This window comes from Trichoderma aggressivum (genome assembly GCF_033847375.1).
Source record: "Trichoderma aggressivum f. europaeum strain CBS 100526 chromosome Unknown scaffold_069, whole genome shotgun sequence".
NCBI classification, from domain to species: Eukaryota; Fungi; Ascomycota; class Sordariomycetes; order Hypocreales; family Hypocreaceae; genus Trichoderma; species Trichoderma aggressivum.
Window position 1 is genome coordinate 42,560 of NW_026946435.1, and position 25,371 is coordinate 67,930.

The following is a 25,371-nucleotide window of genomic DNA, read 5'->3' on the forward strand; positions in this document are numbered from 1 at the left end:
TAGGTGTGGACAAGACGAAGAGAGCTGGGGGCCAGACTATAAAGGCAGTTCCGCCATGAGCATTAGTCCTTTGCAGTCTATGCCGCGGAAGCCGGTGTGTTGTGGTGAAAAGTCATGGCTATTATACAAAAGTTGCTTGGGTCCAGAACTTGGCAATGACTCGGTCCATCTTGACATTTAGTCATGACCTCCCAGGTCACCAGGCATCCCACTGGTGAAGCTGCTACAACTGTAGCTCTCACAGCAATTCTATAAGAGTCTCGCATCCTCATGGTGTCCATACATACCTCGTCTCCAAACAAGGGACAAGTCCAGACAAATTGGTTCTCCTCTGAGATGCTCTGAAAGTACCGGCAGCCTAAAAGCTCACAATCCCATTGGACGAACGAATGTCTTTGGACTGGACTTGTTGTGAAAAGAGATCCCCAAAGAGGATGTGGCGTTGGCAGCGGGTTGGTATCGGTGGTGCGTCCCACTGTCGGCTGCGTATCGCTTTGCAGGGATATGTGGATGCGTGGCTGCGCCTCAAAACCTGAGATGTAAAGCTGCCTAGAGAGAGGAAGAGGATAAGGGCATTACGCCTCTGAATGCGACTGCGCCAGACGAGGCTGGAGGTGAACGAAATTGCCGCTGGTGATGGATGTTTCTTGCAAGTTGTTTGTGCGTGTAGTCGTAGGTTGATATGAGGTGGTCAAAGTTGGTACCTCAGGCGTTGAATTTGGTACGTCCGTCCAGTGTTAGTGTAGGGTAAGTGCTGCCACCAAAACCGCCGTGCTGGATGCATCCTCAAGGAGAATTTCCATGTACCCGCCCAAGTATTAAATGCCCCGAGGGCGGTACCCCGTAATCTGTAAGGTACGGATTAGAGCCCGTGTGTCTGGCCTGATGAATCTCTCTTTGGTTAGTACCTGTCTACGAGGCCGCTACTTGTGAGGTAGACTGTATGCAACATGACTCTTGGCTGTTGATACAATGATGCACGGCCCTACACGTGCCTCCTGGCTTACCTGTACTGCAGTAAGGGAACAGTAGGGCTATAGCGGTGTGATACTAGATAGGTAGGTACCTGTATGTTGTGTTTTAAGCACCGCAGCAGGCAAGGTACCACTCTATCTCCAAGCAAGGCAAGCAAGCAGGATGAGGCGATTTGCGCATACCAGACTTAGTTAGACCATGGCTACGACATCTCGCATGGAATCCTCCTCGCTTGACGACTCTTGAGTAAAAAAATCAGGAAAATTGAAGGGAGAAAAAAAGTCTCTACTGCTGTTCAACACACCAAATGCGAGCAATACGGTGGTTGGCTGCGCCCCCTGCAGCAGGATCGCTCCTGGGTCGCGGCGCTACCGCTGGGATTGCGCTGGGATTGAACGGATTGGGCTCTATGGCGCGATCGGCCGCTTTAGAGGCATTTTGCCTCAAGCCATGCCATCATCAATGAGGGGATTTGTGAGACGGGCAGTGATGGGAGATGCTCACGATGGCGGAAATGGCCATGATGCCGGCCTTGGTTAGAGCTTCTAGAACAAAGTATAAGTAGAGCTGGATTCACCTGGAGGACGAGCAGATATTGAATTCGACAAGTCTCAGATACTTTGAGCGGCTTCTATATTCCTGGTACGATTATCACTACAACGTCACAGGCGTCATAAAACACCAGAAAAGCCATCATGGTCTTTGGAAGAGATAAAGAGCCTAAGCAGCATGAGACGGCGGACATTCCCGATCATCTCACTGACTTGCACTGCTTCACTGAAACGGAGGGCGTCGTGACAACCAGTAAGCCAGCGATGTTAAAATAGCCCCTGTTATTGTGCTGCAATCAACAAAACACACATGCACAAGAGATTGCTAATGACATATTTCTTTCTTCCTACTTTGTCTATAGCCATGATGGATCTCCCTGGCTACCGCATCGAGCAAGTCCTCGGCACAGTCTACGGCATCACAGTGCGGTCGCGCAACATCGGCGCCAGCCTGGGCATGGTCATGAAGAGCATGGCCGGCGGAGAGCTTCGCTGGTTCACGTCCATGCTGTACTCGTGCCGCAACGACTCCATCAGCAGAGTAGTGGAGGAGTGCAAGAAGCGGGGAGGCAACGCCATCATCTGCCTGAGGTTCGATGCCGGTGATATGGGCGGCTTTGCCCAGACGGCGGCGTATGGAACGGCGTGCCGGGTGGTCAAGATTGACGATCCGAGCGTCCATGTGCCCCCTCAGCTGCAGGGCATGACACAGTAGCTGGAACGGGTAGAATCCCGCGCTAGGAGAGGCTGATGGCGGACAAATCATGGCCATCTGGGGGTTTGGTTGATTGTGAGTTGTGAGTTGTGAATTGTGAGCGTCAAAAGGTTGCGGTAGCCGAAGGTGGTGGGTGTGTACTATAAGCCAATAATCAGCCAATGTTGATGCTTCTATCCATGGCGCTTCCGGGGAAGCTGAATGATTGGACGATGATGCTATGAGACTTGATAGGTTGCTTGGCTCGCTAGATCTGTCTGCCTCATTGTTTCATGTATAGGTATGTTGATTACTTTTAGGTATCAATATTCATTCTACTCTGTTGATTGAGATAGCCCTGCTCTTACACCCCAGCTGTGCCTTGTATGCCATGCTCCGCGGCCAACACACACAGCTAGGCATCTTGAACAGAAAATACGCCGTACATAGAGATAGACTTAGAGAGGAGAGAGGCAGCTTACAGCTAAACAGGCCCAAGTAGCCGCAAAGGGCGTCTTGGGCGTCCTCGTATAAGCGGCTTTGGCAGCATCCAGACTCCACTTGGGCGGCGATCCATCTGTGCGGAGCCGCTAAGACTGACAAATGACAAGAAGGCGATGCAATTTGGACGCTTTGTTTTGCTGTGCCGATGCATCTGTCAGATTAGTGCTCCATATCTAATGGAGCGTGTATAACCGTGGACAGAGGCTGAATGAGACAGAGGCTGACCAGCACATCTTGCAGTGCAGTGCAGTGCAGTATAATCGGGTTAGGTACACACTCATCTTATTGATACCCTGATAAGCCTTATCGCGCCCGCTGACCAATCACGCAGCTCCAGCACTTACCTTACAGAGGCGACAATAAGCGTCCAACCTCTGAATAGCTACACCAACAACAACAACATTACCGGCAATTGACCGTCTGTCTGTCATTGCCTCTGCAGCTCTCGCCACATCTCGATCTCGATCGATCGTTATTCGCAGGTTTACGATGCTGCGTGGTCCAAGGCGTTATTCCATCTGACTGAGACGAGAACACGCAAGCAATCCCCCCTGAGGACCGCAGCCCCCTGCGAGCTTCGTCTCCAGTCACAGTCATAGTCATAGCCATGGCGCCCGAGAGATCCCCGTCGATGGATTCGCTCTCGTCCGTCTCGACGACCAGCATCGTCTTCGACCGAATACAGGAGGAGATGGAGAAGGGCAAAGTGCCGCGAAAGGCCCGCGCCAGGCTTGGATACACCGACGTGTACGCTGAGGATCCCCTCAAGGACGAAACCTCCGACGACGCCGAGACCGAGGCCTTCCTGGGTTCAACCGGCGCCGGCCTGCAGCGCCGGCCAATGGACAGGAAACTTCGCCGAATCCTCTGGATTGGCACCCTCGTCTTCGTTGCTGCCTGGTTTGCGTCGCTCGCCGTCTTCGTTTCTACCGGATCGTACAAGCACGCGAGCGATGTGGAACACGACCCAGACGCCGACTCTCGCGGCTCCGGCAAGCCTGTCACCTTGGAGCAGCTGTACGAACGTTACTGGTCGGCCAAGCAAAAGTCCATCAGCTGGATTGCAGGTCCTAATGGCGAAGACGGCCTGCTACTGGAGCGTGGAGCCTCCGGCAAGGATTATCTCGTCGTCGAGGACGTTCGGTCAGCTGTGGGAAACGAAACCGCTGCTGCTTTGGCGGAAGATGCGGATTCTCAGCTGGCCAAGTCTCGCACCCTTATGAAGAACGCGGAGTTCCAATACGATGGCCAGACCTACACGCCCCAATGGCTGGAACCTAGCCCGGACCAGAACAAGGTCTTGATTGGTGTTTCTCAGGAGAAGATCTGGAGACATTCCTTCACGGCCATCTACTTTGTTTTCGACGTGGAGACGCAAACCGCCGAGCCACTCATCCCATCGGATGCGAACGCTCGAGTTCAGCTCGCAGGCTGGAGCCCCAGGAGTGACTCAGTATCCTTTACCAGGGATAACAATCTCTATATCCGCCGCCTCACCGGCGACAATGAAATCACCCAGATCACAAAGGACGGCGGCCCAGAATACTTCTATGGAATCCCCGATTGGGTGTATGAAGAGGAGGTGTTTAGTGGAAACTCTGCAACCTGGTGGTCTGACGACGGAAAGTATCTGGCCTTTCTTCGAACCAACGAGACTGGCGTTCCCGAGTACCCTGTGCAGTTCTTCATCTCGCGCCCCAGTGGTCACCCTCCTCTCAGTGGCGAAGAATCCTACCCTGAGGTTCAGCAAATCAAGTATCCCAAGGCCGGTGCGCACAACCCTGTTGTAGACCTCCAGTTCTACGACGTTGCCCACGGCGATGTGTTTTCGGTCACAACTGGCGACGAGTTTCCCGACGATGATCGCATCATCAATAGTCTCATCTGGGCCGGCGACAATGTCCTCGTCAAGCAAACCAATCGCATCAGCGACCACCTCAAAGTCATTCTCATTGACGTCGGTAAGCGCCAGGGCAAGACAATCAATAGCATTGATGTCGACAAGATTGACGGTGGCTGGTTCGAGATCTCCCACTCCATGACCTACGTCCCCGCAGACCCCGACAACGGGCGACCAGAGGATGGGTATGTAGATACCGTCATCCATGATGGCTATGAGCATATCGGATACTTTACGCCGCTGAACAACTCTGAGCCTATCATGCTCACCTCCGGAGAGTGGGAAGTAGATGAAGCCCCCTCGGCCGTGGATCTCGTCAACAATCTCGTATACTTTGTAGCCACCAAGGAGTCGTCTATCCAGCGCCACGTGTATTCCGTGAAGCTTGACGGCTCTGATTTGCAGCCTTTCACAGACATTTCCGCCGAGGCCTATTACAGGGCCTCCTTTTCGTCAGGAGCAGGCTTCGCTCTGCTCTCGTACCGCGGACCCAAGATTCCATACCAGAAAGTCGTGTCTACCCCGTCCAACAGTATCTCGTACGATGTCATGGTCGAAGATAACGCCGAGCTCGCAGACCGTGCCAAGAGACACGAGCTCCCGGTTCTGAAATATGGAACACTTGATCTCGGTGATGGGATCGTCGTCAACTACCTCGAACGCCGTCCCCCGCACTTTGATCCCGGGAAGAAGTACCCCATTCTCTTCCAGCAGTACTCTGGACCCGGCTCCCAGCAAGTCACCAAGGCCTTCGGCGTCGATTTCCAGTCCTACGTCGCCTCCAACCTCGGCTACCTTGTCATCACCGTAGACCCCCGAGGCACGGGCTTCCTTGGCCGCAAACACAGAGTGCCAGTCCGCTCGCAGCTCGGTCTCCTCGAGGCGCACGACCACATCGCGGCCGCCCGCCACTTCGCTTCCCTTGACTACGTCGACGAGACGCGTCTCGCCATCTGGGGCTGGTCATATGGCGGCTTCACCACGCTAAAGACGCTCGAGCAGGACGCCGGCCGCACCTTTTCCTACGGCATGGCCGTGGCCCCCGTCACCGACTGGCGCTTCTACGACAGCATCTACACGGAGCGGTACATGCGCACCCCCCAGGACAACGACAGGGGCTACTCCCTCTCCAAGGTCTCCAACGCCACGGCCCTCGGCGAGAATAAGCGCTTCCTGCTCATGCACGGCGTCGCAGACGACAACGTGCACTTTCAGAACTCGCTCACACTCCTGGATAGCCTGGATTTGGCCGGCGTGGAAAACTACGACGTGCATGTTTTCCCCGACAGTGATCATGGCATTTACTTTCATGGCGCAAACCGCATTGTATATGACAGTATGTTTTTGTCCCGCTTCCCCCTTCATAACTCTCCCGTTTCTTCCCCCCCAATAACTTGAAACTGGACATGGCTAATATCTCCCCAATTTAGAGCTGAATAACTGGCTTATCAACGCCTTCAACGGGGAGTGGCTCAAGATCTCGCATCCCAAGCCCAACGGCAAGAAGGTCTAACTTTTTTGGTTCTTGTTGTTTGTGTTTTTTCGAGCATGGCGTAATGTAGCAGCAGCCTTTCTTGGACATTGGCATAATAGAGAACCTGTTTTGTATAAATCGTCCTGAAATTGATCCTTGGAGAGACATGTCTTTGACTGCGCGTGAGAGTATTTCCCCATCAGTATGGCAAAAATATTCATCTTCTCCTAGAAGTGCTTCTACCAGTATTGTAGGCATATGTCCCAAAGCAACCGCTTCGTAACAGGACCCGATATACAGATTACGCCATCACATATAAATGCAGTCAATCATCTCAGACATCGCAAAAATAAACAAGTAACAAAAATGGAATTGCCTATCATACACATTCCGCACCCTCACAAATTTCATTTCTGCGGCACTTCCCCCCCAAAACAAGCTGAAAAGGATCTTTTTTCTCCTCCGTTCTAACTGCAAAGGAAATAGTGAAAAAAAAAAACACAAAAGAGAGCTCGTGATTTACGAGACTCTGACTGAGCCCAAGATCCTTCGCCTCCTCCAGACAATGACCCTTTTTTTCTTTTAATCTCTAACCATCATTATTCTTGATGAAGGAGTAAAAAAAAAGATGCTCACATATCATCAATCCTATATTGCCCTTCCAACTATCCATATCTCGCTCGAACAACAGCTAGCTATGCCGCGGCGAAAAAGAAATGATTACGCATTACATTCTAATTGATAAACGTGATGCGTCTCGACCCAGCACCACACTGGCACACGCATCTAATAATTGTAGCCAGTGGGCTGTGGCGCAAAGCCATTAGGTTGGCCATAAGGAGCTGGAGGAGCGTTTCCACCAGGGCCGGCGGTGATCATGAGTCGCGCGCCACCCAGGATGGGCGTGTTATCCTCCGTCTTCTCGTGGTCCTTTTCCTTGGACTTGCGTGCCTCGTTGTCAGCCTTGAGCAGGGCCAGCTCCTTTGTCTGCTGAGCCAACATGTTGATCATGTAAGGCATGGTGAAGTCGTTGAGGCCATTGCGCCATGAGAGTTCAAGAACCAGATCGGGTCGGATGAGGTCATTGCAGGCATACAGCATGCCCGTGTAGCATTCGCGGTGACCAATATCAACAAACTAAATATCGGCGTTAGTCATAGTCAAGTAAAGCACAGACTTTGGGGAGCAACATACATATCTGAGAAGATCGTCGACAATATCGTTCTTTGCGGAAATGGCAGCGGTCTCGATGGCATCCTTGTAGAGCTTGTCCTGCTTCGACAGGGCAATGGACTTCTCCCATCGCTTGTTCTTGCGGTAGATGCTGGCGGCAATTTGGCGGAAGAAGATGAGATCGTGCTTCTCCAGACGACTAGCCAGCTCCATGGCATCGTAGTTGTCGTAGTTCTGCACAGAGTCACGCAGGGTCTTGTAGTCTTCCTCTTCAATCAGCAGGTCGTTGACTGCTTCGTTGACGATTCGCTTGTTCTGGCTCTGCACGTTCAAGAGGAACGGCTTGATGAGTGGCAGACTGTCATTCTTCTGGAACATCTTGACAACGCGGTTCACGTCAACACGGGTAGTGAGAGCAGCCAAGAGGTCAGTAAGCAGGGACGGGTGCTGCTCAACGTAGAATCGGATGGCACGGTAGTAGATCTCCAAATTGGCAACCTTGACCACAATCTCCTTGAACTGCTGGTGATCCCACGAGTTCTCGGGTCGCTCGATGACGGTAAGAGCGGCGTTATCAAACTCATCGTAGTGGTAGTAACAGAACACCAATTCAGGCCACAGGTTAGCCTCCTCGCACGCTCGGATCATCTTGGGCATGTTGACTCTGGACCAGAAGATCTTGATGTGCTCCATAAGACGCTCGGGGTGATACTTGGACAGGGCAATACCCAGCTCGGTAAACATGCCCATATGGGCACGCTCAAGACCCAGACCCTGCTCAAGGAGGCTGATGAGCTCATCAAAGTATCCGTTGTTCTCGTAGTCCTTGACAAGTTCCTGGAGTTGCTCGGCATCGACAATCAAGTTGAGACCACAGATCTGGGCAAGTCTGAATTCCTTCTTGGTGACGCAAGCTTCGTGGACCTGCTTCCACACCTTGATGTTGTTCGCCTTGCGGGCGCACTCGACAGCGGCCTGGTAGTCGCTGAGATGGACAAGGGTGGTGGCCAGCTTGGCCCAGTTGGAGATGCTGCTGTAGAAGATCTTGGATGCCTCGTACAGGCCCTCTTCATAAGCCTTGTCACCAGACTCCTCAATGTTGGCCACGTTGGTTCCACGCAGGAAATCCTCCAACTCGGAAAGCTGCTCGAGTCTCGCGTAGCAAAACGCAAGAGCCGTATCAATGACAGGCTCTCGAAGAGTCTTGCGAGCCATGCGGAGATACTTGACGAGGTCCTCGTTCTTTCCAGCATGCGTGGCGATCTCAATCACCTCGGCGTAGTTGGAGGGGTCCTCAGCCTTGATGTAAGATTCGATACCGTCGGAAACACGGAGACCGTCCAACTGAGCCTTGGCAACCTTACTCCAAACCTCGGGAAGGTCGACATCTTCAGCGTATGCCTGAGCACGGTCAATGCTGACAACATGCTCAACAAGGACATTGACGGCGGCAGACTTGTTATCGGCCTTCTTGTAAATCTCAAAGGCTTCTTCAAAGAGACCGACGTCGATACAGGCAGTCGCAATTTCGTCAGCATTGTAGTTGTCCAGCTTGTGAACATAGTCCATGACACGGGCCTTGTCGGCCTTGGCAGCAGTGAACATGAGCAAGTTCTGCAAGTTCTGGTTGTCGCTGAACGGAGAAGGCTCAAGAACAATCTTCTCCAAAAGTTCAATGAGCTCTAGAGGCAAGTCGTTCTCCAAGAAGCAGGAGACGGCAACAGACACCTTGGCGGGATCAGTGGACTCGGGAACAGCAGTAGCGGTGACCTGGTCGACAACCGACCGCCTGTGAATGTTGTTTTCGCTGAGGACAAAGCGCCAAAGCTCGGTATCTTCTCTCTCAAGCAGGTAGCGAGCCTGAGCCCTGTACATGGAGTTCTCATTGGTGATGTTGACGAGCTCTAGATCGTTCTGGCCCTTGGAGTAGGCAATGTATGCCAGGTTGGGATCGCGCTTCTCACAGTATTTACCCACGACAAGGGTGTCGTATTGGTCGTTCTCCTTGAGGAACTTCTCGGGGTTGTTGTTGGAGTCAATGTAGATCTTGGCCAGAGCATTGTAGACAGCTTGCTGCTGGTTACCGGCCTGGAGAGTGGCCTCGAGGAAGGGCAGCAGAAGCTTCAAGCGGTTACGAGACTCAACCTCGGAGACAAGCTGGTCGATGTTGACCTGCTGGGCATCGACAGTGGCGAGAAGGTCCTTGATAATCTTCTCGTCGCAGTCAACATCGAGCAATCCTCCGATGACGGCAGGAGTTCGGGACGGGTTGACACGCTGGACATAGGCCTCGATGGCCTGGAACTGCTGGTTCTGGTAAAGGAACAGAATCAGGTCATGCACAAAGTTGAAACGGTCGCACACGATGATGAGAGGCAGCTGCTCCGGCAATTTGGCTTCCTTCAGGAAATTCTTGACCTTCTCGGGGTTGTAGTGAGTGCTGTCACGGCAGATGCGTTCCACCTCGTTAAACTGGCCCATCTTGGTAGCAGCCTCGATGTACTTGAAGTGAACGTCGGGGTCCTCGGAGAGGTTGACAATGCTGCCAAGGTAGTAGAAGAGACCTTCGGCAGTCTTGTACTTTTCAAAGAGATCAATCAAGCGCACAGCACCGAGGAGCTCCGAGTACTTTGTGGCAATGTTGACAACCGACTGCAAGTTCTGGCGAATGTTGTGCTTCATCATGGCATCGAGACAGTCCAGAGACTGCTCAACGGAGAGCTTGCCGAAGAAGGTGGACAGCCACTCAGGGTTGAAGTTGGGAGAGCCAGGAATGTTGACAATGACACGCTTGATGGCCTCAGGGTCTTCATACAGCTCGAGAGCCTTCTGGGCCAAGCCAGCCTGTTCGCACAGCTGGGCGATTCGACCCTTGTCAAAGTGTGTGAACATGTCGTTACCAAGGATAGCGTCAGCTACCTGGGGAGCGTGCATCAGGTTCATCTCCAGAAGGCGGGTCTGAAGACGAGCATGTTCAGGCTTGTTCTCCTTGAGAGCATCGAGGAGGAAGGCGGTGGCTTGCTGGACCATACCCTGAGACTGGAAGATATCGCAGACTCGCTCGAGGTCAACCAGAGCGCCGCCCTCGTGGTTGGCGAGAGCAGTGGCAAACTCAGTTCCCTTGTCGGGGTTGGTTCGAATGATGTGCTGGAGAAGCTGGATATAATCGGGCTGGTATCCAGACTGGGCAGCATAGGGAAGAATCTTCTCAAACTGGCCGGTCTCGGCAAGGCCAGCAACGGCCTTGTGGTGGACCTTGGCCTGGAGGTAGATGCTCAGGGCCAAGTTGACGTCGTACGGACGCACCATGTCACCGAGCTGCTCGGAGCAGTCCAGCTTGCCCTCCTTGAACCACTTTTCGAGGAGGTGTTTTCGGTTTTGCTGCAGCACAGGCTGGGCCAGCTCAAGCGTCTCGTGCATGTTCAGCGCGCCCTTGTCAAGCAGCATTCCGAAATACTGCAATGTAATAGCCATCTGACCGGGCTGGGTGGGGAGGCGCTTGAATTTCTCGATCGTGTCGGCCGTACGCAAGAATCCGCGGGGTGAACCGGCAGCAACCTTGGCAGCCTCGAGGTAGTTTCCGCTGTTGAAGAGCTGGTCGAACTGCTTCGCGTAAAGGTTGTCAGCACCGGGAAGGCCAGCTCTTGAGGCCAGCTTAATGGCAATCTCTGTGTTGGCGGGATTCTCGAGCAAGTAGGGGATGATGGTGGTATCATCAATGGTGACGAAGAGGACCTGACCCTTGCGGTTGATACCCACAAGGCCAGAAGACTCATTGTCAGCGCAGCTGGTGAAGATGGTCTCGCTAGAGATGCGGTTGATGAAGATTGACGAGCCCGTCTCGAGATCGTACAAGTGGATGAAGCCGTACTTGGTGACCATGAAGATGACACCGTACTTTTGTGAGACTTGTAAAGCGACGGGGAAGTCGTTTGTGGCCTCGGGGGGGAAGAAGATGTCGACAGCCTTCTTCTGGAAGACTGGGTTCGAATCCGGGTGGTCAACCTCGACAATGTGTAGCTTGGCGCCGGTGGCTGTGCGGACAGCAAAGCTGAAGATTTTGGTGTCCTGGGGAGCACCGTCCAGTCTCAAGGTGCCGAAGCCAGCAGCGTGACCTTCAATGGCCTGACTAATGCCACGGTCTTTGGAGTAGAGCTGCATGGCACCAACCACTCGGCCCTGCTGAGAGGAGATGCCCACGACCACCATCCACTTTCCGTCGCTGTTAACTCGGTAGTTGATGATTTGGCAGCCCTAGCATTTTGAGTCAGTTGAGAAGGGGGGAGAGGGAAAATACAGGCGGGTGGATTGACGCACGTTGAGGTTGGCGTTGCGCTCAAAGACCTTGACGGGCGCATCCTGGGCGGCGTCATAGACGTCCCAGTGGTAGACACTGCTGGTTGTGATGAGGCCCAGAGTGGATTCGCTGATCCACTTCCAGAACTGAACATCCTCGTTCATTGTGCAGGACTTGAGCTTCTTCTTCTGTTCGAGGTCGAAGATCTGAAGGGTCCGGGACTGGGCCTTGAGGGCAATGACTTGCTTGTTCCAGTGCATGACAGCACTGTCGGCCTTGATGGGCCGGCGCGTTACGTGGTTGCCATTCTTGAGCTCGACAATGACAACTTCGGGCTGGGCGGCTTCGTTTTTCTTCTCCCGAATGCAAACGAAAGAGTCGGACTCTAGTGTCTGTTTGGGGCCAACGGTAGGAGAGAGTCAGCGTGCTGCCGATACCATCTGTAGTGTTGCAAAAACAGGAAACAAAGGACAGAGTGACTTACGCAGGAGTTGAAGCCGATAGAGGCCGTGTCCACGCCCAGGCTGCTGAGCTGCACCAGCTCCTGGAACTTGATGGGGAGAGGCGCCATTGCGCCAGAGTAGCCAAGAATGAGATAGTATGGGCCGTCGTCGACTCGGTACTCCTAGGGCAGCCGCCTGTCGAAATTGCCGCGGCTCACAGAGTCGGTGTTGAGGCTGGGGAGAGCTAGCTTGAGGCTCGAGGGGCGGATGGAGAGGCCGTCGACAGCTTCCATGCGCCGAGCGGCACGAACGGGCTGGCTAAAACGGGGAGGGAAGGATCGAAGCGAAGAAGAGGGAAAAGAAAAGCGGCAGCAGGCGAGTCGCGATGATGCCGTGCCGATGCGATGGGGGAGGGTTGATTGGCGAAAAGAGGAGAGATTTGGTTGGTGTTGGAGAGGGTAAAGGAGAAGTGGCAGGTCACCTCGCATTCAACTGTTAGACTATTAGGTCTGGGCAGTTAGTAGGCACTAAGTTAGTAGCAGCAACAGCCCACTCACTGCACTGCAACTGCACTGCAACTGGCTGGTCCGGTCCAGTGAATTGGTCGTCAACAAAAGACCTTGGAAAGCAGCAAGGTGGCAGGACTGATTACGTGGAGGAGCGAGGACCCGGCCCGGCCAATCGCAGCGCGCGGGTGCACACAAGATCCGCTCCGGGCGCGCTAGGCCGCACGTGAATGTCATTGGCAGCGAATCGCGGCCAGGGGAGCTGAAGATGGGAAGATGCAACCAATTGCGCTGCACTCACAAGAAAACAATGCAAAATGACTGCTTGATTGTGTCGAGGATTGGCTCTACTATGCAATCATCACCTCCATGTGCAGCATCTACGCGTGGCGGGTTGGGCGAGCGTCGTCCATTTTCTTTGCCTGCCAGACAAGGCTCGCCTCACCCGCGGCAGCTCGCGCATTATTATTGAGCTCCCCATTTTTTTTTCTTTGGCGGCAGCCCAGTCAGCGCAATTTCGTCGATAACAATCAGCAATTGAACACGAACCCAGGCAGCGGCATTCTCAATTGATGTGAAAAGCGACTGCCTGGGGAAACGTCCAGCTGGCATTTTCACTCATGTCTACCTCCTACTAGCCAGTGAGCCTCCAATCATGCATTTCCAAGACTGCATGCTGTAATTTCATGCCCATTATATTATCAAGTGCCGGAGAGTGGCTGCGACCTGGTTTCACTTTGTTTCACCCTTGTTTATCCTGCCTGCTAAAAATACAGACACCCCGGTCCGTCGCCCGGCTTTTACGGATCAAAAGCGACATGGCCGTGACGATTGGGATCATGCAGGGCTGCGGATACATGTACCCTTGAGCATCTCATTGCTGGGTCAAAGCCATGAACCCGTGGGATGCAATGCACGTACAGTAATCGCCTTCGCCAGGATGAGGCTACCGAGTACTATCTCATTATATCACTGTGACCTGAGATAGGCGTACTAAACACCATTGCATCATTGATACATGATGAGAAAGCACAATCGTAGTTTGTATGGATTTACTTTTAGTAATGTTTCGATTAACGCCGGCTCTAAGAGAGAAAGACGTTGACCGTGAACGTGAACGCCTGCAACGCCATAGTTTCCACCCAACACAGTTTGCATATACGCCACGAATCTCGCCAAATCAGATCTTCATCGCCATAGGAAACGGCGGTTGACATTGGTCATTTAAAACAAAACAAAAACTTCGTAGCTCATCCAAGGTGTTCTCGATCCAGGTGGTGTGTGACTGCAGCCTCGTCTCCTTCAAACGCCTCACAAATCGGGCAAACAACGATGCTCTCATCTAAGCGAGCACCTCCGGCTTCACTAGAAGATGTGCTGGTTGTTGGCGGACCTAAATCTGGCATAAAGTCTGCTAGATTTCTCGGCGGCGGCCCCTCCAGATACTCAAAGTCGTCATCATTTCTGACGTCTGTATACCGGCTGCTGAATCTTGAGCCCGACACATTCGAATTCGAAGCGCTCGGATCCCACGCTGTCCCGTTTGATGGCTCTGATGACCCGTCATCGAGTCTTTGCACTCTACCTATGTGGCCGTTCCGTAATCTGACTTTGATGCCGCGAGGATGGTCTCCTGATGTGAGAACATCTTGGACAATTCCTTGTGTTTCTCGGCCCGTCGGCTGGTCTTCCTTGAGAATGATAAAAACTGCAGCACCAGGTACTACCTGTCTAGAGGTCGGTACAGTCCCAGCCGCTTGCTGCGGCGTCCCGGGTGCTCCTCGACCCGAATTTGAACATCTCCCTCCCCGGCCTCGGCCTCGGCCCCGGGGTTGGTTTTGTCCAGAGGGTCGAGGCTGACGATTGCGTGGTCTGTTCATTGCCCAAGAAAATCCTTGTCCAAGCTGCTCTCAAAAGGGTGAACTAAAGAGCAGCGTACTCCGTATTGTTCTGGCAAATAACCTGGCATTATATCATCTTGGTTCAAAAAAATTTCGTTCCATTTTGCCGGCTGATTCTTGTCATTAGTCAGCATCATTTTCCACATTCATTACGGCGAGAGCACAACATTTGTTACTTGGTCGCCCATCCAGTCAGTTATTGTTGTGTTGGTCAAATATTGAGTATAACAGACAGTGCATGAGAAAATGTAGCCGGATAATCTTTTTCTAACTGACATTGGTATCTACATAATAACCAGACGAGAGTCCGAGCAAGTGCATCTACAATACCAAAGTACACGAGTTAGCACAGCTAATTCTTACTACCCGGCAACATTTCCATTGTTAACTGCGCTTTGCCGTGTATCATGTCTTTACAACCTAAAGAGAGCCAATGATGTAATTAATCGAGGACTCTCCATATGTGGGAGTTTACTTTTCCCATTTTACTTTATTCATTGGGGTGTCTGCCCCCAGAGTTTACATCATTCAGAATCCTACAGTATCAACACTCCATATATGAAAGCCACCTGTGGCGTCATGGATATATATCCACAGCAAACCCTGACGGTTAACTGTACATCTCTATTGCAACGAATATGGCCAGCATCATCGAGATCAAGTATATACGTCATGATCTCGAATAACTGACAACAGAATGATAAAAATCTCTCCGTAATTGAGTATTTGTGGCGGCCAATTGGGCTTCTGACGACTGCCGAACAAGGGTCGGAATCACATGGAAGTGACTTCAGAGGTACATCAGCAAGACCCAATGACGACAGTCCCTCAATGTTATTGGGGGAAAAAAAGGAGATAAGAAAGGGCATATGGAGTAAAAGGTGGAAGAGATCAAGTATAAATACCGTACGTTCTCCAAATGTTTTGAATTAGTTATACACTTACAACCATCAACTCATTGAACACAATTTATAACATCACCCTGACCGCACCCAGATACCATGTCGGACAACACCAACCCCGGAAACTTTGCCAACCGGTATAGTACCAACAATGATTCCGACACCCAACTTAATGACTGACCAATTGATAGCCCCAAGGAGGAAGTGCAATCGATTGCGTCCAAGGGTGGACAGGCGAGTCACCAGGGCGGCTTCGCTTCCATGGATCCTGACAAGCAGGTTTGTCAACACTATTACGGAGTGTAAAGGCAACGGTAATAACTAATCATTTTAAGCGCGAAATTGCGTCCAAGGGCGGACAGGCCTCTGGGGGATCTTTTGAGCCCGGAAGCAAGAAAGCTCAAGAGGCGGGCCGCAAGGGTGGTTTGCAGTAAGCTATGAGCATATCGTTAGTGTCTATTCACTGGTCGTCGGTGATATGATCTTCTAGATAGATAAACATACACTAGCAATTTGCTCTAATACAAAACACTTGACCCTGGATTCGTTCAAACTCGATCGCAGACAGACATAAGTATCGAACCGGTCATATAGTGGGGCATAAATACATTCATTTACATGAACCAAATAGTATATGCTAATTGAACTTTGCAACAAGTCCGTCTTAGTTGATAGACGCGGTCCAGGAATTCACGTTTAGCGTCCCACTGCCTGTGAATGGCTCAGTTCCAAATTGGTAACCTATTTTAGGTAATGTATGGTTAGTATGATTGTAAAGTAGACTCGAGTAAAGCGGAATAGGAGCCACATACTGAGGACATATTGGCTTGATGCCGGGTATCCTTTGTTGTCTCGTAGATAGTTGAAGAAGTTCTTCACATCTCCACTCCAGCTGGTGACAGTACTGGGGGCCACAAAGCTATAGACTTGCATGGCTCCGTTGAAGCCGTAGTAGAGTGTCCAGCTCTGACCATTGATGTTCACTGTGCCCTGAGAAGATCCAATGGGGCCAATATCTCCGTATCTCGCCAGCCTAAAAGTGAATTTATGTTAGTCAATCATCGGAAAAGAAGGTCTCAGCGACTTGCCAGATCATAAGCTCATAGTCTCCGGAATAAGTCACATGGTTGGGATTTGATGCAGTGAAGAGATCATAAGCTACATCAGCGCGAAGGTTGCTCCCCGTGTAGCTCCAGCTAGCAGAAGTGGGCATGCTGCCGATGCTGTTGACGATTCTCTTTTGGGGAATGCTGATCTGGACATTGGGGTAAGACTTGACGTTGTTTTGGCCACCAGACCATTGCCAGTCTGCATGCCAGGAGGCAGCCGAGTTGAGTGAGTTCACGGTGATGCAGCCGAAGCCACTACCGGCTGATTGCCCCCAGAGATTGTTGCTGACTGAGTAGCCATTACCACCGGAAAACACTGCATACTGTTCGCAGCTGGTTTGAGCTACGGCTACTGGCAATATAACAGGTAAGATATGAAGGAACTTCATTGTGACTGTGATTGGAACAGTGAAAGGGTTTGCTGTGGTGATCTTGCTTTGAGCCTTGAAGATTGAGCAGACGACTGTGACAAGGAAACTGATCCAAGCTATCTTATATTTGCAGAACAATTCAGTCAATCACGACTTTCCGTCTGGTGAAGGCGCTGCATCCCTAACAACCAGTAGTGCCTATTGCGGTATGCCGTAAATTAATATATTCATCGGGCAAATACGAAATTGTGCCGAATTCTTTCCCAATTGCTAGCATAAACGGGAATTTGTTCCATCTGATTGAATAGGACTATAATTAGGCTGAATTGTCTCCGGAACGATGTTACGGAGATATATATCTATGTATATTACCATGAAAATATCCGATGTATTAGCCCATATTTGACTTTCCTAATTGAAGTAATAGCATTTACTTGAAACTTGACAGATTTAGGTCTCAATGCCCATAGGAGAACTGAACTGTCTATGATATACGTTCGCGATGTTCAGATTATTGATGAGATTTGAAGGGGGTGAGTTTCTATTGGATGATAATATGACGACGCAGCCGATGAAGTAAAAAAGCTATCATTTCAGGAAGAGCATATGATTCTAAGGTTAAGCTTATTCCTTCACTTAGAGACGCAAGGAAGAGTCCTGGAAGGAGATGGATTGAGAATGGTGAACATGGGGAAAGTGTATCTTACATGCATAATTAGGGCATTTCGCAGTACAAAAACTGACAAATTGTAATTGCTTGATACGTATTAATTAGGCAAAGTCACGGCTGTTGATTGGATGACATCAAATAAATGTCTCCTTTGGTTCATAAGCTTATTCAATTTGCCGACTCCCTTGGCTGTGATCCGAGTGGCCACATCGAATGCAACAGTTTGCGTATATTAATCCGAAGTATTACGAATAAATTAATATCCCCCTTAACATGGTATTGGCTACTGTGAGAATAGAAACGATCTCATGAATTAGTTTTGCAACGTGTTGCTCCAGATCGAACTGTCATCACCCTGGTTGACGGCGCAAAGCTTCAAGATCTCGAAAACCTCGCTCATAATGTATAGAGTAGCTCCATGCTTCTATTGATGTATTGCCTACCGTTTATGCCAAGCCGTTGCGTGACTGTTGCCCGCATCGCTCAAACTTCACAAATTGGCCTCCTCGAGGCACACTAGCTGGCCAAGAACGGCAATATAGCACCTACAATAGCCAGAATCTCACTACCACCACACAATTGCGACCTTAATCTTAGAGCCTGTTTAAGGCTAATCGCTTAAGAAGGGAAAAAAGTCCCTTATTTTCTAGGCTATATAACTTTGATTCAGGCTGTGCAGCTTTGCTATACTTTCGGCATCAATAAGCTCACACATAGAGAGAAATAGTCTCTCCATATCTACATGCAATCTGCGATGAACTGGTTTCATACGCATTTCAAATGGATATATAATTACAGATGGCTATCTGCATATCTCACAAAATCTCCAAAAAGACCACCGATTCAGGTGAGATAAAAGGAAAGAAGTCATGAGTAAGAATGAGAAACCGATTTTTGTGGGTTCTCTGGCCTTGCTTCTTTAAAGCAAACTATCATTTATCAGATATAAGCGGCAAAAAGAGGTAGACACTATACGTTCGTCGAAAAGTGAGGTCTAAAATGCTGTTGGATTAAGTTAGATGCGCCAGTCTCCACAATCTTTTCAGGGGCACCATACTTAAGTAGTAGTGTTTGCGCCTTGGACATGATGGAGATTTTCTAATCGAGTAGTTACATAAAACATGTAGAGGCATGATTGAGATGAACACACAGATACACTGACTAAAGATTTGATCAAATGGTAGCTGACGAGACGTGAAGAAAATGGTGAGCGTGGGGTTGCCTATTGTTAAGTCGACATTCTGGAAAAACCCGCGAGATTTGGCAATCGAAATAGGAGACCCCCGTAAAATTCTTGACAGTATTTATAAGAAATGCCTGCATGAATTTGGACGACATCAATGGTCGCTGGTGAAAAAGATTGTACGATCGGGTCGGAGCGCCTAGATTGCCGCAGCTTCGTATTAGCGATGAGCCCACGACATCATAATTAGTTTTTGCCTCTATCATAAAATCTAATATCTTAGGTAGCTTGACAAGTAGTGAGGAAAAAGAAAAACTAACCGGATAGCAAAATGCCTAGTAAAGTATTATTGCCTTCTTACCGCTTTACATAGATAGGGAAATACCAGTCAGTATCCTAACTCTGCTATCCAACATTAATCCTATATCTCAAATTTGAAACCGCATAGGTAAGTAATAAGTAGTGATACCGGAAGTTAGAGAAACATAGCTATAGCAGCGGGTATTAGAAAGATGTAGCGATAATAGCAGAAAGTAGAGATTAGCTGAATGTATTAGAGATAGCAGCAGATACCCGAAGAGCTAAATTCTGATCAAGTAAGGTATATGAGAGATCTATATTGCCGTTGCTACATCGATGCACGTCTCAAACACCATCAACGTCTCCCCGCCGCAATGATTAGATCCTTGCGCGGAGTCTTGCCTCCCGTTTGTGTCATTACCGATGGCTTTCCCTGTATATCATTAAATGTGGGGTTTCAAAATGTTTGTTTGACCTTAGCCATTTTGACTGCCTCTGAAAGAAATGTTAACGCGTGATAAACAAGGCAGGAAGTCGACTGGGGAGGGCGCCCGGTCGGAAGCCTCAGCAAGTGGAAAGGAGACGCTTAGCTAGCCGAGAATCAAGCCACGAGGTGAGCTCGGGAATGAAGGGATTCTAAGATAGAAGAGGAACTAGATGCGCTTGGGCTTGCTGAGGATGATGGAGACGAGGATCGAGAAGATATTGATGCTGTAGAAGAGGGCTTCGATGAATAAGATCTTGTACAGCAAGAGATATACGATGCCATAAAGACCGACGAGCCGCTACATTTGCACGCGGAGCTAGACCTGAACGGATCGATTTTCGCATAGAGGACAAACGATCCAAGGTAAAGCCATTTTGCTCAAATGTGTTGGGGACAAGCGATTAACAGTACGAGAACTCTACACAGCATGCGTACCTGATCTTTACGCGCAAACTAATTGATCTCCTGGAACACCTCAGCACAAATCTCCATCAGTATGATCTCTATCCCGATAAATATTTGGCGAGCTTTCTGACTAAAGTCCCGAAGCTGTCACCTCGGAAGCTAGCCAAGCCGTATGCCTCTATAGCATTTTGCTTTCTTACTCAGAGAGTTGTTCTAATTGTTTTAGTATCATACGTTGTTGGACAACGGGTCATGGTATAAGTGAACGAGGCGTCTTCAATTTTCGGGGTAAGCGTCGACCAATTTTTCGCACCGATGTTTTCACGATCGCTGGCATGATTCGCCGCATTCGATATCTTCCGCCAGGAGCCAAACTTCAAGAGCCCACCTCGGTTTGGGAGACGCTTCCTGGCCTAGCTTTGCTTTAGGAACGGGATGAAACTGAGATAGAGCGTTTTGAAAAGTACCTAAAGAGATGCGATCTTGACATCAAGAAGACCGCCGCCAAAGACATCAAAAGTTGGATCCTCGGCAAGATAAAAAAGGTACCTGAAAGTTTTGTGTGAAGCGTGGCAGCTTTCGAACATGATAGCTAAGTGGCTATATATCAACGATTGCATTTTAATTTTTCCCCCTAAGCTTCTTCTTCTTCTTCTTCTTTTTTTTTTTAACAGAGGGGCTGGATCAAGGGTGGACGGGTGCGTGGAGGCGGTATTTTCTCTCGTGGCGTTTGACTTGCATTGTGATCCTTCAACGACCATCAGCATACAAAGAGTGACAGATGATGTTAACAGTTCCACTGACGGAATGAAATGCTCGCCGCAGATGTTCTGTGACGTGTCAAACAGACTTGCTCTTGGTCCCATAGCACTGGAGCCCAATCACACGGCAGACATAAGCGCCTCCCAATTCCCAATCAAGTTCGACATTTGGTAAATGGGCGTGAAAGTGCTCCAGAGTGATTTCTCGAACAAGTGCACTGGTAGCTGCGAGTCGCTCATCTTCCAACTGTTGCAGAATCCCAACTGTTTCAATTAGAATGTGTTTAGCAGAGTTCCGTCGTAAAGTTACAAGAGGTAGATTCCCTTGGTATTTCTGGAGTACATGTAGGTAGAGGTGATGTTGGTAGTGGCGGTGGGTTTTGGCATTGCTGGTCACATGTGCTCATGGGTATTATCGAACATGTCCATTATAATATATTTTCGAGCGCTTTCAACAGTTCGATATTCCAAGATGCTAATGACAGAAGACACAATAAAGAGTATCTATTGTGAAGGTAAATATTTGTATTTGCTTAGGGAGCTGTTTTGTTTAGTCGCTGTGCAGGTAGGGGAGCAATTTGTACATGTAGTCTGTATTCAATCATTGAGAATATCCACAAGCAGGTAATGAATTGCCAAATCTCTTTGCTGTAGATTTTTTATTTAGATAAAACGCTAAAGAACAGAATTTATATTGTTCTATTACCATGGGTTTCTTTTAATATAGGGGTTTGCCGGCAGCTGGCAGCTGGCAGTGGCAGGCTTGCTTGTGCATTCACTTATTCCACAACTATTTAATCCTCCAACTGTTCAGTTTCAATCTTCTTTCTTCCTACCACCCTCAACATACTCTCTTGAATTTTTCTTTTCAATTGTTACCACGAGCATTCAATCTATATTTCTGCCTTCATGCTTCATTACAACTATTTGTCACAACCGCAGCCGTAGGTCACATAACCCAGCTCCTGTTTCTAATATCTTATACACTCTACTTACTATTGTCCTTTAGATGTCCACTCATTACTGGCGTGACCAGCTCGCCGCTGCCTGTCGTACGGGCTTGAATCACCTAGAGTAATCTCTACCAGACTCTGGCCTCTTCATCGGAGCTCTTCTGGAGGTTCATCCTCATGGCGAGGAGAGACTTGGAGCCGACTGGAAGGCGTTTGCTGAAAAGCACCCATATTTTGCCGAGGACATGAGATTGGCTGCGCGTCGCGTCAAGTCTATTGATGAGAGTCAACTTGACATCAATCCTCTGTCTCTTCATGCTTCTGGCCGTATCGGAAGACGCCTGATCATCTCCCTGGGAACACAGAATGAACAAAGTACGTATCCTATATTCTGTTTTCATGGATGTCTTTTGTAACTGCTAACGTTTGATTGCAGCCAGCCAAGACACTCTCTCGACATCGCCTCAACTTATTCTACATGGACAAGAGAAACGTCGAATTGTTCATCATCAAACCGCTGTTGCAAGAGGAGAAACCGCTTTGCCAGCATATCTGCCCCGCCAAGTCACAGCTCTTCGCGAGCCTCAACTTCGTACGGATCTCAACAAAGAAGAATATGGCCAACTGGTTAGGCGGCTCTGGAAGCGCGAAGGAACTAAGGAGGAAATCACAGCTCGCATCCTCAATGAGTCGTATGAACAGGAGCTCCAAGATTTTCGGGAACGTCGAGACCATCCAGAGCGTTGGGAGCAACGACAGCGCCAAATTCGTGAAGAGCGTCGCCGAGAGTATCGAGAGCGTCGTCGAGAGCACCGTAGAGAGCGTCGAGAGCGTCGACAGCTTCAGGGATGATTGGGGTAACTTATTTGGAGTCATTTTCGGAAATGGGATATGAGATCGTCATTATATTGCTTCGAGAGCTTTGGAGGTGGTTGCGTTATAGTTTTTGGAGTCATTTTCGGAAATGGGATACGGAATGGGCATTCTATTGCCTCTAATACACTTGCTAAGCTCTAAGCATTTGATACTAAATGGCTTCTTCCTGATATTAAATAATATTCAATCACTACAAATGTTTGACACAAATGTTTGTTACAAATGTTTAACATAAATGTTTGTTAAAAAAGCTCGTATATATCTGGTACATGTGATGCTACTTATAATCCCCTGCTTCCACCTCTGTAAAGACTAGCTAAGCACGCAGACAGCCAATCATTTGATACCGTGAGCGACAGGCTACGATATCGGCACCCATAAGACGGCCGTCAACGAGCAAATAACAACTCGGCCGCACTGAACCGAAGCCCGAGTACTTCAACCGAACGGTGGATCTGCAATCTACAGCCCGAGAATGGAATGGCTATCTCCAAAATGATCGGCCAAGTGCTGACTCCTCCTCTTTTGTTGCTGGTCCACAAAATGGCTATTCATTCCCCCACGTAGGCTGGCCTATGTTACCTGTTTTATCCCGGATAATCACTCTCGTGCAGCTGTATCGCCCGCCACCTTTCCTGCTTTGATTCCAAGGTTGATGCATGAGCGTGTTTCCAAGCCTTTTAGTACAAGATATGAGACTCGGGAAAATTGAGGAAAAGTCTTTCCGCGGGGGAATCCAGGTTTAGCGTAGTGAGCTACCGGCTTATACGAAGCTTTTAAGCGCGGTGCTCCGTCCAGTGTCTCTAATCTAGAGCTACCTTACGCTTATGCTACCATTAGATTGCGGGGAAGCAGAGGACAGGTGAGGGACGGCGACGATAGCCCGCATATTGAGGTTACATGAGTTGGCCGATGTGAAGATCTCATGCATTGATAGGCGAGATGTGAGTTTGGAGCCGATAAAGGTCTCCGATTACGGGTTGGACCTGAACGTGGTCTCTGTACCGTATGCATCCTTCGTGTAAGTCCCTGTGCATGTAGCATTACCTATATATATTGTATCCCCGGCATTGTCGATCCCATCTGTGCAGGAACAATATCAAAGCTTCATCTTGAGAATTCTTTGCCGGTTTCCGAGACCAGCCTCACAAGCCATGGCTAAAAAGGCAGAGCCTTCGCCGCATGGCGATGTCGAAGCCCAAGATACCATCTCTGTTGCTGCTGCTCCCATCAGCGCCTTCGACAACTATGATTCCCAAAAGGCGGAAAACGAGCAGCAGCATATCGGGACTCTTGATCGTAGACTCAAAGCTCGTCACGTTCAGTTCCTTGCTCTTTCTGGAGCCATTGGCACAGGCCTCTTTGTTGGTAGCGGACAGGTCCTCTCTTTGGCGGGCCCGCTTTCTGCGTTTATATGCTATATTATCACGGGCTTTAACCTCTACTGTGTGATCAACAGTCTGGGTGAGATGGCAGCCTGGTTGCCGATTCCAGGTGCAGTGCCAGTTTTTGCCTCACGATTTGTCGATCCGGCGCTTGGATTCACGCTGGGATGGAATTATTGGTATCAGTTTGCTATTGGTGTGCCCATCGAGGTGTCTGCTTGTGCCATCATTGTCGACTTTTGGCCCAACGATGTGCCCAAGGCTGCGCTCATTACCGTCTTCTTTGCTGCCATGGTCATCATTAATTGCTTGCCGGTACGCATTTACGGAGAAGCCGAGTTCGCATTTGGCGCCATCAAGCTGACCACCATCGTTGGCTTAATCCTGCTCATGTTCATCATCACTTTGGGCGGATCTCCATCAGGCGATAGAATCGGCTTCCGATACTGGCACCATCCTGGCCCAATGAATACTTACCTCGAAGACGGTGCGTTAGGGCGCTTCCTTGCTTTCTTCAAGGTCTTCATCTCAGCCACCTTTGCCTATGGTGGTAGCGAGATTGTGGTGGTTGCCTCGGGTGAGACTAAGGATCCGCGACGAAACATTAAGCGCTCCGTTCGACGAGTGTTTTGGCGTATCCTTATCTTCTACGTCCTTTCAATCTTCCTTGTTGGCCTTTGTGTCTCATCTGAGGATCCCTCCTTGCTCAATGCTATCGACAACTCTGCTCCGGGTGCCGGTGCCAGCCCATTCGTTATTGCGATCAAGAATGCCGGTATCAAAGTCCTTCCGCATATTATCAACGCAGTTGTTCTCTCTTCTGCCTGGTCAGCTGGCAACTCCTTCTTCTATGCTTCCACCAGAGTGCTCTATTCGGCTGCTTTGGACGGCAAAGCCCCTGCAATTCTCAAGTATGAAAAGTTTGGTGTGCCCTATGCCTGTGTGGCCTTGACCACGGCGCTGAGCTGTCTCGTCTACCTAAACGTCAACAATGGGTCTGCCGAGGTTTTCTTCTGGATCAGCAATTTGAGTGCTGTCAGTACGCTCATCGTTTGGGCCAGCGTGTCTTTCATGTACCTCCGCTTCTACTACGCCCTCAGATACAACGGCATCGATCGTGATACTCTACCCTTTAAAGGTCCATTCCAGCCCTTTTTGGGCTACTTTTCCATTGTCTTCTGTCTTGTTATCGCACTGTTCAATGGATTCGACTGCTTCTTCCCCGGCCGATTCAGTGCCAAGTCGTTCATCCCACCATATATTGACATTCCCATCTTTTTGTGCTTATTTTTCGGTTACAAACTTGTCAAGAAGACAAAGTTTGTTGGTTTGGCAGAGATGGATCTATGGTCAGGAAAAGCCGAGATTGATAGACTAGAATCTACGTGGGTCAAGCCAGTGCCACGTAATTTCCTGGAGAGGATCTGGTTCTGGATTGCCTAAGTCGGAGAATCTGGTAGAGAAGCCTTTTAATTTGTCCGTCATAATACTGAAATATTCATTTTATATCTGCCTATGACTCGCTGATTCTCAACAATGTGGGCGCGGATC

General features: G+C 49.6%; 8 protein-coding genes across 8 annotated transcripts; 6 read left to right on the plus strand and 2 right to left on the minus strand.

Annotated features, from left to right (window-relative positions):
• Window positions 1-1,670: 1,670 nt before the first annotated feature.
• Triagg1_10272 (uncharacterized protein) lies at window positions 1,671-2,241 on the plus strand (the record flags this gene model as incomplete). The annotated part of the gene is made up of 2 exons (XM_062894325.1): window positions 1,671-1,779; window positions 1,889-2,241. 2 exons carry the CDS (start codon window positions 1,671-1,673, stop codon window positions 2,239-2,241), a joined length of 462 nt encoding a protein of 153 aa, XP_062750763.1.
• Window positions 2,242-3,331: 1,090 nt separating this feature from the next.
• On the plus strand, window positions 3,332-6,137 carry Triagg1_10273 (uncharacterized protein; the record flags this gene model as incomplete). The annotated part of the gene is made up of 2 exons (XM_062894326.1): window positions 3,332-5,960; window positions 6,055-6,137. The coding sequence occupies 2 exons, from the start codon at window positions 3,332-3,334 to the stop codon at window positions 6,135-6,137; spliced, it is 2,712 nt and encodes a 903-aa protein (XP_062750764.1).
• Window positions 6,138-6,884: 747 nt separating this feature from the next.
• Triagg1_10274 (uncharacterized protein) lies at window positions 6,885-12,139 on the minus strand (the record flags this gene model as incomplete). Its single annotated transcript, XM_062894327.1, has 4 exons — window positions 6,885-7,235; window positions 7,293-11,525; window positions 11,589-11,960; window positions 12,053-12,139. The coding sequence occupies 4 exons, from the start codon at window positions 12,137-12,139 to the stop codon at window positions 6,885-6,887; spliced, it is 5,043 nt and encodes a 1,680-aa protein (XP_062750765.1).
• Window positions 12,140-13,849: 1,710 nt separating this feature from the next.
• On the plus strand, window positions 13,850-14,444 carry Triagg1_10275 (uncharacterized protein; the record flags this gene model as incomplete). The annotated part of the gene is made up of 2 exons (XM_062894328.1): window positions 13,850-14,155; window positions 14,265-14,444. The coding sequence occupies 2 exons, from the start codon at window positions 13,850-13,852 to the stop codon at window positions 14,442-14,444; spliced, it is 486 nt and encodes a 161-aa protein (XP_062750766.1).
• A 975-nt stretch (window positions 14,445-15,419) lies between these two features.
• On the plus strand, window positions 15,420-15,754 carry Triagg1_10276 (uncharacterized protein; the record flags this gene model as incomplete). The annotated part of the gene is made up of 3 exons (XM_062894329.1): window positions 15,420-15,457; window positions 15,512-15,599; window positions 15,656-15,754. 3 exons carry the CDS (start codon window positions 15,420-15,422, stop codon window positions 15,752-15,754), a joined length of 225 nt encoding a protein of 74 aa, XP_062750767.1.
• A 620-nt stretch (window positions 15,755-16,374) lies between these two features.
• On the minus strand, window positions 16,375-16,818 carry Triagg1_10277 (uncharacterized protein; the record flags this gene model as incomplete). The annotated part of the gene is made up of 1 exon (XM_062894331.1): window positions 16,375-16,818. The coding sequence occupies one exon, from the start codon at window positions 16,816-16,818 to the stop codon at window positions 16,375-16,377; it is 444 nt and encodes a 147-aa protein (XP_062750768.1).
• A 5,107-nt stretch (window positions 16,819-21,925) lies between these two features.
• Window positions 21,926-22,454, plus strand: Triagg1_10278 (uncharacterized protein; the record flags this gene model as incomplete). The annotated part of the gene is made up of 2 exons (XM_062894332.1): window positions 21,926-21,934; window positions 21,996-22,454. 2 exons carry the CDS (start codon window positions 21,926-21,928, stop codon window positions 22,452-22,454), a joined length of 468 nt encoding a protein of 155 aa, XP_062750769.1.
• A 1,135-nt stretch (window positions 22,455-23,589) lies between these two features.
• Triagg1_10279 (uncharacterized protein) lies at window positions 23,590-25,263 on the plus strand (the record flags this gene model as incomplete). The annotated part of the gene is made up of 1 exon (XM_062894333.1): window positions 23,590-25,263. One exon carries the CDS (start codon window positions 23,590-23,592, stop codon window positions 25,261-25,263), a length of 1,674 nt encoding a protein of 557 aa, XP_062750770.1.
• Window positions 25,264-25,371: the final 108 nt, after the last annotated feature.